At 36.6% G+C, this 11,479-nt stretch overlaps 2 protein-coding genes and 2 pseudogenes across 4 annotated transcripts in view; 2 read left to right on the top strand and 2 right to left on the bottom strand.

Moving 5' to 3' along the window:
* Positions 1 to 117: 117 nt before the first annotated feature.
* LOC147495745 (uncharacterized) lies at positions 118 to 6,894 on the bottom strand (annotated as a pseudogene). The gene is made up of 11 exons (XR_015197703.1): positions 6,558 to 6,894; positions 6,236 to 6,316; positions 5,858 to 6,119; positions 5,507 to 5,729; positions 5,328 to 5,417; positions 4,276 to 4,411; positions 3,730 to 4,061; positions 1,586 to 2,936; positions 1,407 to 1,438; positions 1,266 to 1,312; positions 118 to 370 (listed from the first exon to the last, which is right to left on the bottom strand). The product of XR_015197703.1 is annotated as an uncharacterized LOC147495745 (transcript).
* Positions 6,895 to 7,265: 371 nt separating this feature from the next.
* Positions 7,266 to 9,285, bottom strand: LOC147495744 (ATP-dependent DNA helicase Q-like 3). Its single transcript, XM_086564500.1, has 3 exons — positions 8,772 to 9,285; positions 8,569 to 8,657; positions 7,266 to 8,018 (listed from the first exon to the last, which is right to left on the bottom strand). The coding sequence occupies exons 1-3, from the start codon at positions 8,861 to 8,863 to the stop codon at positions 7,894 to 7,896; spliced, it is 306 nt and encodes a 101-aa protein (XP_086420626.1). The 5' UTR covers positions 8,864 to 9,285; the 3' UTR covers positions 7,266 to 7,893.
* A 292-nt stretch (positions 9,286 to 9,577) lies between these two features.
* On the top strand, positions 9,578 to 10,048 carry LOC147495743 (uncharacterized). Its single transcript, XM_086568468.1, has one exon. It carries the CDS (start codon positions 9,578 to 9,580, stop codon positions 10,046 to 10,048), a length of 471 nt encoding a protein of 156 aa, XP_086424594.1.
* A 1,099-nt stretch (positions 10,049 to 11,147) lies between these two features.
* The window catches only part of LOC147495739 (protein phosphatase 2C 57-like), a 76,975-nt pseudogene continuing 76,643 nt past the window's right edge, over positions 11,148 to 11,479 (top strand). Inside the window, exon 1 of the transcript XR_015197686.1 lies at positions 11,148 to 11,427. The product of XR_015197686.1 is annotated as a protein phosphatase 2C 57-like (transcript). The remainder of the gene's footprint in view (positions 11,428 to 11,479) is intronic.

Here is an 11,479-nt window from a genome sequence, read left to right as displayed (position 1 = left end):
CTTTCATCGACAAAATGATTTAACAATTAGCATAAACAACAAGGTGTAATGAAGAGTTTGAGAAACATAGTTGATGAACAACCGTTTGTGGTCTCACAAGAATATGAGAAAGAGATGTATAACTAATCGTTGAGTTTATTTTTGGCGTATCATCTCAACGACAATAAGTTTTGACGCACGTGTATTTACAAGAGTTATGAATGTGATAGTCATATATATACACAGATTGCTGACAACTGTTGAAACTTATAAAGAAAGAAAATATGTCACCCATATTCCTATTGAAACAATAGAAATAGTTGCAAAAGCTTGGCTTAGTTCCCATACAAAATTTTGTTGCTGAGGTGCCAAATTCTCCCAGTCTGTCCTCCTATATGCACCAGTATTTGCAGATTTAAGGAAGCAAAAGAGCATATCAAACACAATGACAGAAAGGATAATAAAAGTGTTGGACAAACAAATAAAACATAGCATATATGTATCTCATGTTGATTCCAAATCTTATAGGTCAAATTTGATATGATATATCTAGAAGGACACATGCCTTACTATTAAAGCAGCAGAAAACAGAATTAACCTATGGCTTGTAAGGAAACAGCATTATTTTGCCCAACTTAAGTTCAAGTTCAAGGTTAAAGTAGCATGCCACCTACTTGTCGACAGTGATTGGTTTGTGAATCAGTGGTGGAATCTCACCTGAAGTAGCCCACTTCTTGTCAGTCGTAATCTATCTCTACGAGTTAAAAAGGAACTAGCAAAGCCCCTCAAGTAAACATGGCAAAGAACTTCACCATTAGTAAACCTATAGCCATTGATACCGATTACAACAAATACAGGTATCCTTTACTTTCTTTACTGGCTCCAGCCTAGCATTGCATTAGATCTCATTAAAAGTTGACCCTGCATGAGTGCATGGGTACCGCTGAACTCAAACCAGTAGGTGAAGACGAGGGGGAGGATACTTCTGCAAACTGGGAAACATTTTGCCATGTCCCGTCTTGCAGTTGCAGGCAGCTAGGTTTACAAACCTGAGAGGGTTATTTACCTCTTAAGCTATCACAGTTGAATATGTTCCACAAGAACAACAATTGAGTTGTAGTGACCTCGGTTTAATTACTCAGTAAAATAATGTAAATCCTGTCCTTCTCTATTACTTCTTCATTTCAGGAAAGGATGCCTTAATTCGTTGTAAAAAGAATTATAAATAAGGTGACCATAACAAGCGAGTGAAATTCTATAAATGCAATTGAGAAATGAGGACATACCCCAAATCGGCTATGATGATGCTAACATTATCTTGTGACCGTTGATCCTGCAGAGTTTTATGAAGTTGTAGTGAAACTGTCTAAGTAGCAATATCACTTGATATGTACAAAAGACAACTAATCATCAGGGATAAAAAGTACCAGAGCGCATGTGCCAGAGCTTCACAAGCACGCTGAAAACAGAAGAAAGGAAAATAACCACAAGGATGGAAATTGAGTATGATTCAGCAGGATCTTGAATCTGATATAAGAATTTGAGATTTGGAGCATGTGGTATTATGCATATCTGGATCCAATTGGACCACTATTTTAGAATGTACCTGAACATTTCCATGTTCTCAAAGTTGATTCCTGACAAATGTTACTGCATCCCAGCTGAAACATCAAAACAGGAAAGAAAAAGTTGGTTAGTATTTGTTAGTTGGAGCTTCGAACCATTAACAAATGATAGACGAGGAATCCATTATGTTTTAGGTTGGGTTACTATGCCGAAAAGATATAATCAGAATGAAGCCACCCAGCTAACCTGTTCACATAATCCCATAGACCATCAGATGCTAACAATAAAAATTCAGTATCAGATGCAAGAGCTACTTGATAAATGTCTGGAGATGCTGTAACAAGGTTTCGTTTGAACTGAACTCTATTACAGAAGCAGGTATCTAATTATCCATGGTGTTGAAAGGACTGTCTCCAATCAAATTGAAATTGGAAACCATGTTTAGAATTAAAAATGGCAGTTTCAACATCCAATCATGTGGCATACAGTTTACATATGCAGTCATTGACATAATGTTTAAAATTGTTTGGTGCCATCTGATCAAACATCAGAGGGTAATTGCATACAAGGTAATTTATGTGGTTGAAATTATGGAAAATCATGGTTAAGTCTTGTACATGCACTGTCACTAAAAATGATGCCTAATTGTACATTTTACTACATATAGAAGGCGTTACGATATCATAAGTTGCAACAGACTCCTTTAGTCTCTTACAACCCTTCCTCATTTACTGGAGGGGACTTGTTGCATGAGTAGCTAATACTGTCATGAAGATTGTACCTTTCTGCTGCTTGCAACCAAGATCCTTGAAGGGTTTTAGAGTATGTGCCAACATCACTCCAGGGGCTGGACTTCCAACTTTGAACAAAGTTACGCTTATCCCAGAAGATCTACCTGTCACTGCATACTTCCTCAATCCTCATCTGGTAGTCATCGAGAAAATTTGGGATTTGGCGATTTGCCCTCTAATCCCATATGCAACTCTTGAATCCGACCGTGAAGAAAGTTTCTTTCCATGAAATTGTGCAGGTAGAGAAAAGTGAGAATAGTTGAACTCACATATAAAGAAGCTCCAATAGGATTCAGTCCCAGCTGCCGTCGTCCAAAAAAGAAGTCATAAAATATATGAGCCAACATCCCTAATAGTGAACCTTCTTTTTGTACTTGGTTCTGAGCATAGACAATCTCCTTTGTAGAAGCAATTTGTCCTCCTTCTTTCCCATCTTTTCCAAGTTGAACACAATTTTTTTCAGCATAGTCACCACCTCTTCGCTCTCGTAACCCAACTCTTTCTCTTGAATGCTCAAAACCCTCTTCAGCAAGGCCAATACGTCAGCATCATCATTACCTATTCTTGCTTGAATGGAAATCAAACAGTCAAGAGCTTCCGCTGCACAATCAACACATCATTCACAATTTCACATTAGTAAACGAAAAGGTGGAGGGGAGGGGGTACTTAATGGCCAAGGATACCCATCAGCATTGGTCAAGAAACTGATTTAAGCACCATTATAAGTTTATAACCATAGCTTGCATTCAATCTCAACACTAGATAATATTGTTGTCAGGTTCTGCTATACAATGTATAATACACCTCATATTGAGCACTTGGCTATTGGTAGTCTCAACTACTTGGACTCTTTATCTGAAAGGTCTTAGTTAACTGTGTGTCATTCAAATGTTTTCCTCTGAAACCCATGACGTCCATGTGTTAGAGAACACTTAAATTTGTACACAGACTTTCATGTTTTAACTTCAGGAAGTTCAAATTGACAAGTGAAATCATTGACATTTGGGCCATGGTACAAGATATCATACCCGCCCCCAGCAAGAAAAATACAAAAAACAGAGAGTCACACACCGACCCAAACAAAAAAAGGAGTGGCATTACCGCATTAGCTAAGAGCGTATACACTAAAATTCCCAAAAATGTTAGAAAATAGATTCAAACTGTAAAGGTAAACTAAAATCAGCTAGTCATTAGCCTAAAAGTAACTCAAACAAATCTTGTGTATAGTTGTATACTCTTTTACGTTTCATCTCGCGTACATATAAAATGGTTAGAATGACTTTACAGATTAAAATCCTCTGTGAAGGAACAAGAATAATAAACTAAGTAACTACTTAACTTGTGTCATGGTTAAGACTAAGTTCTGTCATGGACTAAGTTGGAAAGCCCTTACCATATATCAGAGATTTATTCCCGAATGCCCTTTCATGGATGTGCACGGCCTCCAAGGCAAATTGCTCCGCCTCTACGTCCCGTTTCAAATGGTAAAGTGTGACGGCAAGGCTTAACATTGGGACAGTGATTGATGGATCCTCAGATCCCATAGCCGTCTCCATGATCCGGAGACCTTCCCTTTGTAAGCGTTCAGCCTCCCCAAAATTCTTTGAGCGTGAATATGAGGTAGCAAGGTTTAACAGGTGGGTCACTGAACTGGGGTGCTCGTTTCCATTATACTTCTCAGTTGTTAGCAAACACTCCTTCAACAGCTCTCGGCCCTCGTGTTCTCTAAGACAGTTGAGGATACAACAATTTGGTTAGACACATCTCAGACATTCCTTTTTTCCTTTCATAACGGGCGATTCACTTGTCCCTAACAAAGTGTTTTTGTTGTTGAGGAAGCAATGAGATAGTAGGAAAATGGAAAATATAATGGATTTTAACTTCAAAGTACAAATACTCTTTACAAAAAGCCCATGGCATATCGGAAGCGAGTCATTACCTTCCTGCAATGTGATATAAATCTGCCAACTCTATCCTAATCTTCTCCATGACTTCATCATCCATAGCTATGTATTTTGAATCCTTTATAACTTGAAGGCCCTTCCTATATAATTCAACAGCTTCATCCAAGCTACCTGAAAGACAAGAATACGATAACCAAAACTGTTACGTAACTATAACTAACACTATTCAGTTAATACCTGATACGAGCTTCACATGACACACATGGTGCAGAAAATGAAGGATATCACCCTTTGTTAACTAGTGACAGGTCACATCAAAACAAAACCTAAACTCAGATGGATCCACTTTATCATTCGGTGGTGTTTGAAGCACCAAATATTATATACAATCCAGTAGAAAGGGAACATTCCACTCATTGAAAAGTAACTTTATAACAACATAGAGTCCAAGGTTTAACCTACGACACATTATTTTACAGAAGATTTTCAGCATCAAACGTTTTTTGTGGGATTCCTCACTTCTCGGAAAACGTACATTTTTGTGAATACGCTCTTTACCGACTTGTATGTTGTATTATGTTGTATTAACTTTTTATTCGGACCAAACACTATACTAAAACGTCTCTATTTCCAAGGGATAGGGTATGCTAACCCCCTGCACCAGACACAGCCTTCAGAAGTCAGAACATGCTTAATCCCAAAGGTTGGCCACTTTTGCTATTTGAAATATATTTTGGCCACCATAGCACAACTGGTAGATTTGCCAATGGGGCTGTCTTAACATCAGAAAACACCGAAATATGGTACAATAGCTGTTTTGAGTATAAATCAGTTTCAGCCTAACTGAATATGATACATATATATGAATTGGTGTCCGACACGGGTACAAAACGTCCGACACGGCATCTTGAAAGAGCTTGGATACTGGGACGTGTTTTTATAATTTTCAGTGGTCAGACCACCTGGTCCCAACTCCTTTTGATATTCATTTTAATATGTGATTTATTTTGTTCAGAAATGCTGGCAACAAGCTCAATGGAAATAACAAGTACAACTAAAGGTTTATGAATAGCAGTACAATGCTTACCTTTTGCACACTTAGCATTAGCAGGGGAACACATAGCTATTCCAACTCTTCCATCATGGTCTCCATATAACTTTGCATGTCCTTAAAATTCTAGAATGCAAAACACACATAGGTATATCAGAATATGTGATATAATGCCTAGACCCAAACAAAAGAACATGCAAGAATATAAAAATTACCTGTAAAAACAGTTTTCTGCATCAGCAGCCTTACCTTCCCGGATAAAAAGATTTCCAAGACCTATTAAAGGCACCACAACATCCAGGCTTTCAGCACTTCTGCTCTTTTCTAGAATATCGACTGTGTGGCGGTAGATTTCTACAGATTTTGAGGCCCTTCCAATAGAAGTATAGATTTTTGCCATTCCCAGAAGTGATGGTACTAGAAAAGGATCACTCTTTCCTACACAAGGATACGCTTTAAACTAAGCATGTCTTCAGAGAATCACAGAAAATAAAAAAAATACCACTTTTCAAATTACTATAACTGCATTGCGTGGAACATGAATCATAGACCAGCTCGAAACTTACCAAATAAACCTTCTAATATTTCAAGGCTTCTCTCATACATCGCCATGGCCTCCTCATACTTCCTGAAATTAGTGTACATAGTTCCCATATGCAGCAACACTGAATCCAAGAATGGCTCATTGTTCTTTACATTCCCAACAATCTCTTCCAACTGTGCATCATCGAAATAATGTATTTTCAAGAAGATGCACATGACAAAAACAAACCAGATTAAGCGCACAAGTCAGTACGCTTCCAACTGCTGCTCCAACAACTTCCATACCTGTCATTACAACACGTTGGTTGTTAATTAAAGTGATGAGACATGATAGAGCTATTCGAGTAGGACATATGTAAAATACATAACATTAAGTAAATAGAGAATATGTATAATCTCACTTGTTTATTTGGGCAGTTGGTTGTTCTCTGAACCTCTAATAACAAGAACCAAAGGAAAACGTTCAAGTACGAACTGGATATCTGCACATTTAAAATCATGTAAAGGTGGAGAATTAGCAGCTAAAAATACAAATCAGTTTTAAGAGATAGTCATCATTGGACTTTATCAGTAGAATTGGTTATCTCAGATTTCAAATAACTGATGGATCAAGAGTTTAAGTTTGCAAAACCTTTAACAATGAATGACAATTAAAACACAAGAGTAATAATCAAGTGTATAATAGCAACTAACAATGAAGAAGAAAATTTGTAAGAAACTGACCTTATATATAATATAATTGATCGAGTGATGTTAAGCTGAATACTAGTCCAAGATCGACAAAGAAGTTATGGAAAACTCTCTCTGCTGTTTGTGATGAAATGAAAAAAACCAACAACTCTGTTTCTTCCTACAGTCAATAAAGAGAGAATGTGTGAACCACAAATATATTATCAGGTCTCAACTTTTCTTTCAATTCTTCTTCCTTTGCGCGTGGTGGTGGGACTGGTGGGTCTTCCATTATTGAATGCTATGTTTGATATTTTGGTAAGAGCACTTCTGTTGTTGACTTGCTTCCTACGTAACTTCACTTGAATTTTTGATCATCCGATTTTCTGTTTTTGCCGACATAAAAAACGCAAATTTCATTACACTTCCCTTTCAGCTACTTCTTTATCAGGAGAATATAAGCTACCCCAAGGTTGATTCGTTTTTCGGTTTCTTCCATTTTGCAAAATATTTGACTTAGCTGTGATTGTTATTTGCATTTTGTTAGTTAAAATAGTTTGTTTTCTGATCATGTTGAACGATTTATTCCCAGGGGAGTCTTGTGGAAGGGAGTGTAATTAATAACGAGGGTAGGATTCAAGCTGGGATAGCGATAGCTAGAACCAATTTATACACTCTTTGATTCCTTTTGCCTCACAACTTTGCACAGAAAATCGAGTTGCCTCACAATTTATACCTGAAGACAAGCCAAAAAAGTGAAAATAACTAAATAAACCACTTATAGTTTTATACTGAAAGGCACAGTTGATACATGAAATTCATAGTATATGAAATTTCTATTTCTCACTCCTGAGTATAAATAAGTACAGCCACAAGACAAATACATGAAAAACTTCAGCTCATCAACCTTATTTATAATCAAGCACAATTGGAATTTGAGCACAATTTTTTCAAGTTCACCCAGTTTAGTTTTCTTCAGCATCGTCTTCATAATCTACTTCTTCAACAATCGCATCTTGATATTGTTAATAGTCTAAGACAAGATCATTCATGTTACATTCAGCCTCAGTAAATTCCATCTCATTCATTCCTTCGCCTGTGTACCAATGCAAGAAGGCCTTCCTACGAAACATAACTGTAAATTGCTCTGAAACTCTGCGAAACATCTCCTGGATTGAAGTAGAATTTCCCATGAAAATTGATGATGTTGAAAATTCAGTAGGTGGAATATCACATACGCTTGACTTGACATTATTTGGAATCCACTCAACAAAATATGACGAGTTCTTGTTCTGTACATTGATAAATGATCATTTGCTCATCAACTTCCTTTGTACTCATTTTGCCACAGAACATAACCGATGCAGTGAGGTATCTGCCATGACATGGGTCAGCAGCGCACATCAAGAACTGGAACAGAGAGAATGGCAGGACATCTTGAGCATGCATCTCCACTAGATTTGAGTTGATCAGACAAATCTGTGTAAGCATCCTCCAGAAGATCCTTATAACGAACTGAGTAGACATTGTAATTTAGTTAGAAGGGTGTTACTGATCTGACAATTATTAAGTACAAAGTTAAAGGTCCCTCGACATTCTAGAGGGATTAAACTCAGATCATTTTCAAGATGTCTCCCAAAAGACAAGATACCAGGTCAACTACCCTAGTAGCATTGAAAAGTTTTGCAGCAAAAAGGTGAAAACTCAAAGATTGTTGTAGTACATCATTTAGTAGTAATAGTACCCAATAATATGTTCATCTAAATCAAAGTATTCATGTCTCATGATATCTAAAAGTTTTTTCCCATATGCAAAACAATCCCATGCTCGACATATCGTGGGCTAAATAAAATAAGCAAGCAAAAGTATTCAACAAATCATTCACAAACTTTTTTAGGATACACAAAGTCAAACCCAATCAGTCAAATAACACATGAACAAGCTTAAGAATAATGGGGGTTCAGCTATACCAATTTTGTTCTGAACTCCATTGTCTAACTTTAAAATAAGGTAGTGAATACATCAAACAATAAATCTTGACTTGTATAAGAGCGTGTGGCCTCACCTTCATAATAAATATTAGGTTGGTTAAATGAGGACCTAAGGATTAAAGGGTTCTGCAAGCATAATGACTCCATCACATCCTTCTGAACCCTGCATGCAGAAGAGCAATCAGGGCATTCAGACAGTGCCTGTGCCTCTATCCCTATATATATATATAAAAGAAATCAAGAGAATACCAGCAAGTACATGAAATATGGTCTTTACCTCGGTGAATTGGTGGAGACAGCTATCCACAAGATGAAGATCCTTGCCTTTGGATACTGCTTCATGCCACACAAAGACCCATGAGAACCCATTAGCTCTCCACTCGAAGCTTGGGCAATTTTCTTCAATCAAACAGCCACACTAACATTCATATTTTGTCTTAATGGCTGGACTTTTCTGGATAATGGCATATTGAGATCAAAATCCTTGTTCAACACAGTTAGCGTAATTTGTTTGGCTTCATTCGGCATACCAGCCTTTAAAAGACAAGACCTTAAAGAATTCAGTGACATTCATCTGGGGCACATCCACTAGGTACAAAATATATTCCACTGCTTGCACTCCGTGGTCGGGTTTTTTTTTTTTCTTTTTCCTCTCAATTTTAGTCATTATTTAGAATCATTGTTAAAGGTTTATCTTTCTTTTTTAAAACAGAATATCTATCATTTATGTTTGAAACTGAACAAGTGATATCTTTTATATAGTAAGGCTTTAATTGCTTTTTATTAAATTATTGATGATCTTATATTAGTATCTATCATTTCATAGAAGTCAATGGCATCCCAACTGATACGCGAATGGACCGGCATGGATTATGGATATGAAATTGTACTTTCTTTGCGTATAGGGAGACTGGTGTGAATCTGTTGATATACACGTCCTATACAGGAACCGTCAACCACGCCTTATTTTATTGTCACAGCATATTAAATTCCTCATTTCAACTGTCATGTTTCTGTGCTTGTTTTCTTACTACTCAATTTGTACTAACATTATATATTCATACTGAATTTCAGGTCTTAATGATGGGAGTATGCCTCCCAATGTACGCAATTCATTCAGTTGAAAAACCATGGAACACTTGGGATACTATTGCTACAATCATTTGTAGTTGTGGAATAGCTCTAGCTTACTTCGCAGACACACAGCTCCATGAATTCGTTAGTAGGAACATTATACTGAAAGAACAGGGAAAGCCAGCAGAGATCGTTCTCAAGAAGGGTTTGTGGCAATACTCTCGACATCCAAATTATTTTGGGGAGCAATTGTGGTGGTGGGGATTGGCAGTTTTTGGTTGGAACGTTGGATATGGTTGGACCTTCATTGGATCTCTTGTGAATAGTCTGTGCTTAGCCTATGTCACTGGTCTTGTAGAGCAAAGGATGTTGCAACATGATCTCAGAGCCAATGAATACATTGCGTACCAGAAAACAACATCAGTGTGGATTCCATGGTTCAAGTTGTCATTTAAAGGAGAAAAAGTGAAGAACACCTGATGCAAATTTGTCCCTTCTTGTGTTGCGCTCCTAACGAGCAACCTTTTCTTGCTCTTTGTTCATTTTCTCTGTCTCTGTGTGGGATGCAGGATGTAGGAAATGTGTTCTGTACTTCTGTTCTAGTTTGAGTGTTTTGATGGAAGTACGTTATCCTATTTATTTATCTTGATAAAACATTTTAATCCGTAAATTCAGATCTGCAGAGAGCATGTTGAATAATGGTAGCTACCTTCAAAATTGATAATCTCAAGTTCAATGGATTAGAATTCTGGTCATTCCAATGCTCCCCAGAACTTGAAAAATGCAATTAGAAACTTTCAGTGATGCACACAATTTTAGAGACCCTCACGCTACGATGAATTCCAACTTATACTTATTAGTTATTACTAAACCCACTATTTAAAGCAGCATGCGCCCACCTGGTACATGGAATCCTAAAATAAAATTGTGAGTGTTAATTACATTGCATTTTATATCAAAAGTTTATTGATTCATTTAAATTAATTAATTTTTAATAATTACTTCCAATTGATTCCATTCAAAATTGTCTAAAGAATGTAAATTTTGATGTGTCGTTAGAGAGAAACAAATGAACATTGAGCATTAAATATTTGAAGGAAATAAATTATTAATTAACACATGATAACAATAAATTAATTACCGTCATCAACTTATTATGCAATCGCTACTGATGACGATGCAATTTGATTTTATGAGAGAAACCTAAAACTTTTTATTCACTTAAATACAATTTGACATTTCTTCTCAAACTTGAAAATCTCACACCTCAAGTAAGCTCCTCTAAACTATGAGAATGATATAAACTCAAATAAGATTACAAAGAGGAAGATGCTAAAAGGAAAAAAAAGAAATTTAGCATGAAACCCTCCCTTTTTATTTTTCGCTAAAATCCCTTTTTATTACTTTTAAAGAAGGAAAAACTTTTTTTGTTTGAAATGTGTGGGTGTAGTCAACAAATAAAGAAGACTCTTATATGTCCAACAAAATAAAAAATCTCTAAGTGGTGAGTGTCAATATCACTGCTGATATACCACAAGACTGCTTATGGTCATGGCGATCTATCCTCAAAAGCAGAAAATATGCTCAACTCTATATCAAATATATCATTGCTAAAGGTAATGATACCTTGCTATGGCATGATATTTGGTGTCTTAAGGAGCCTCTTCTATGTAACAGTGAAGCAAAACATATCCTTCATCTACCTGAAAATGCTATGGTCAGTGAACTCATTGAGGATGGTAAATGGAACGCTCTGGTTCATGACTTGCCTGAAGGACACATCAAAAATAGCATTCTAAAAGTAGACATCTTTTTTGAACTTGCTAAGGATCAAGTGGTGTGGACAGATACCCCTTCAGGTGATTTCTCTATCAAATCTGCCTACAATTCTTTAAGAAGGAAAAGGAATAA

This window comes from Coptis chinensis, chromosome 6 (assembly GCF_015680905.1).
Source record: "Coptis chinensis isolate HL-2020 chromosome 6, ASM1568090v1, whole genome shotgun sequence".
NCBI classification, from domain to species: Eukaryota; Viridiplantae; Streptophyta; class Magnoliopsida; order Ranunculales; family Ranunculaceae; genus Coptis; species Coptis chinensis.
Note: the sequence above shows the minus strand (reverse complement) of the source record. Positions and strands in the feature narration are given on the sequence as shown.

Bases quoted from the DNA above. Each gene is read 5' to 3' on its own strand.
- LOC147495744 (XM_086564500.1), bottom strand. From the start codon at position 8,863: ATGGGTTCTCATGGGTCTTTGTGTGGCATGAAGCAGTATCCAAAGGCA. The intron at 8,658-8,771 runs GTAAAGACCATA...TTCTGCATGCAG, and splicing joins GTCTCCACCAATTCACCGAG to GGTTCAGAAGGATGTGATGG. The intron at 8,019-8,568 runs GTGAGGCCACAC...ATGTCTACTCAG, and splicing joins ACCTAATATTTATTATGAAG to TTCGTTATAAGGATCTTCTG.
- LOC147495743 (XM_086568468.1), top strand. From the start codon at position 9,578: ATGGGAGTATGCCTCCCAATGTACGCAATTCATTCAGTTGAAAAACCA.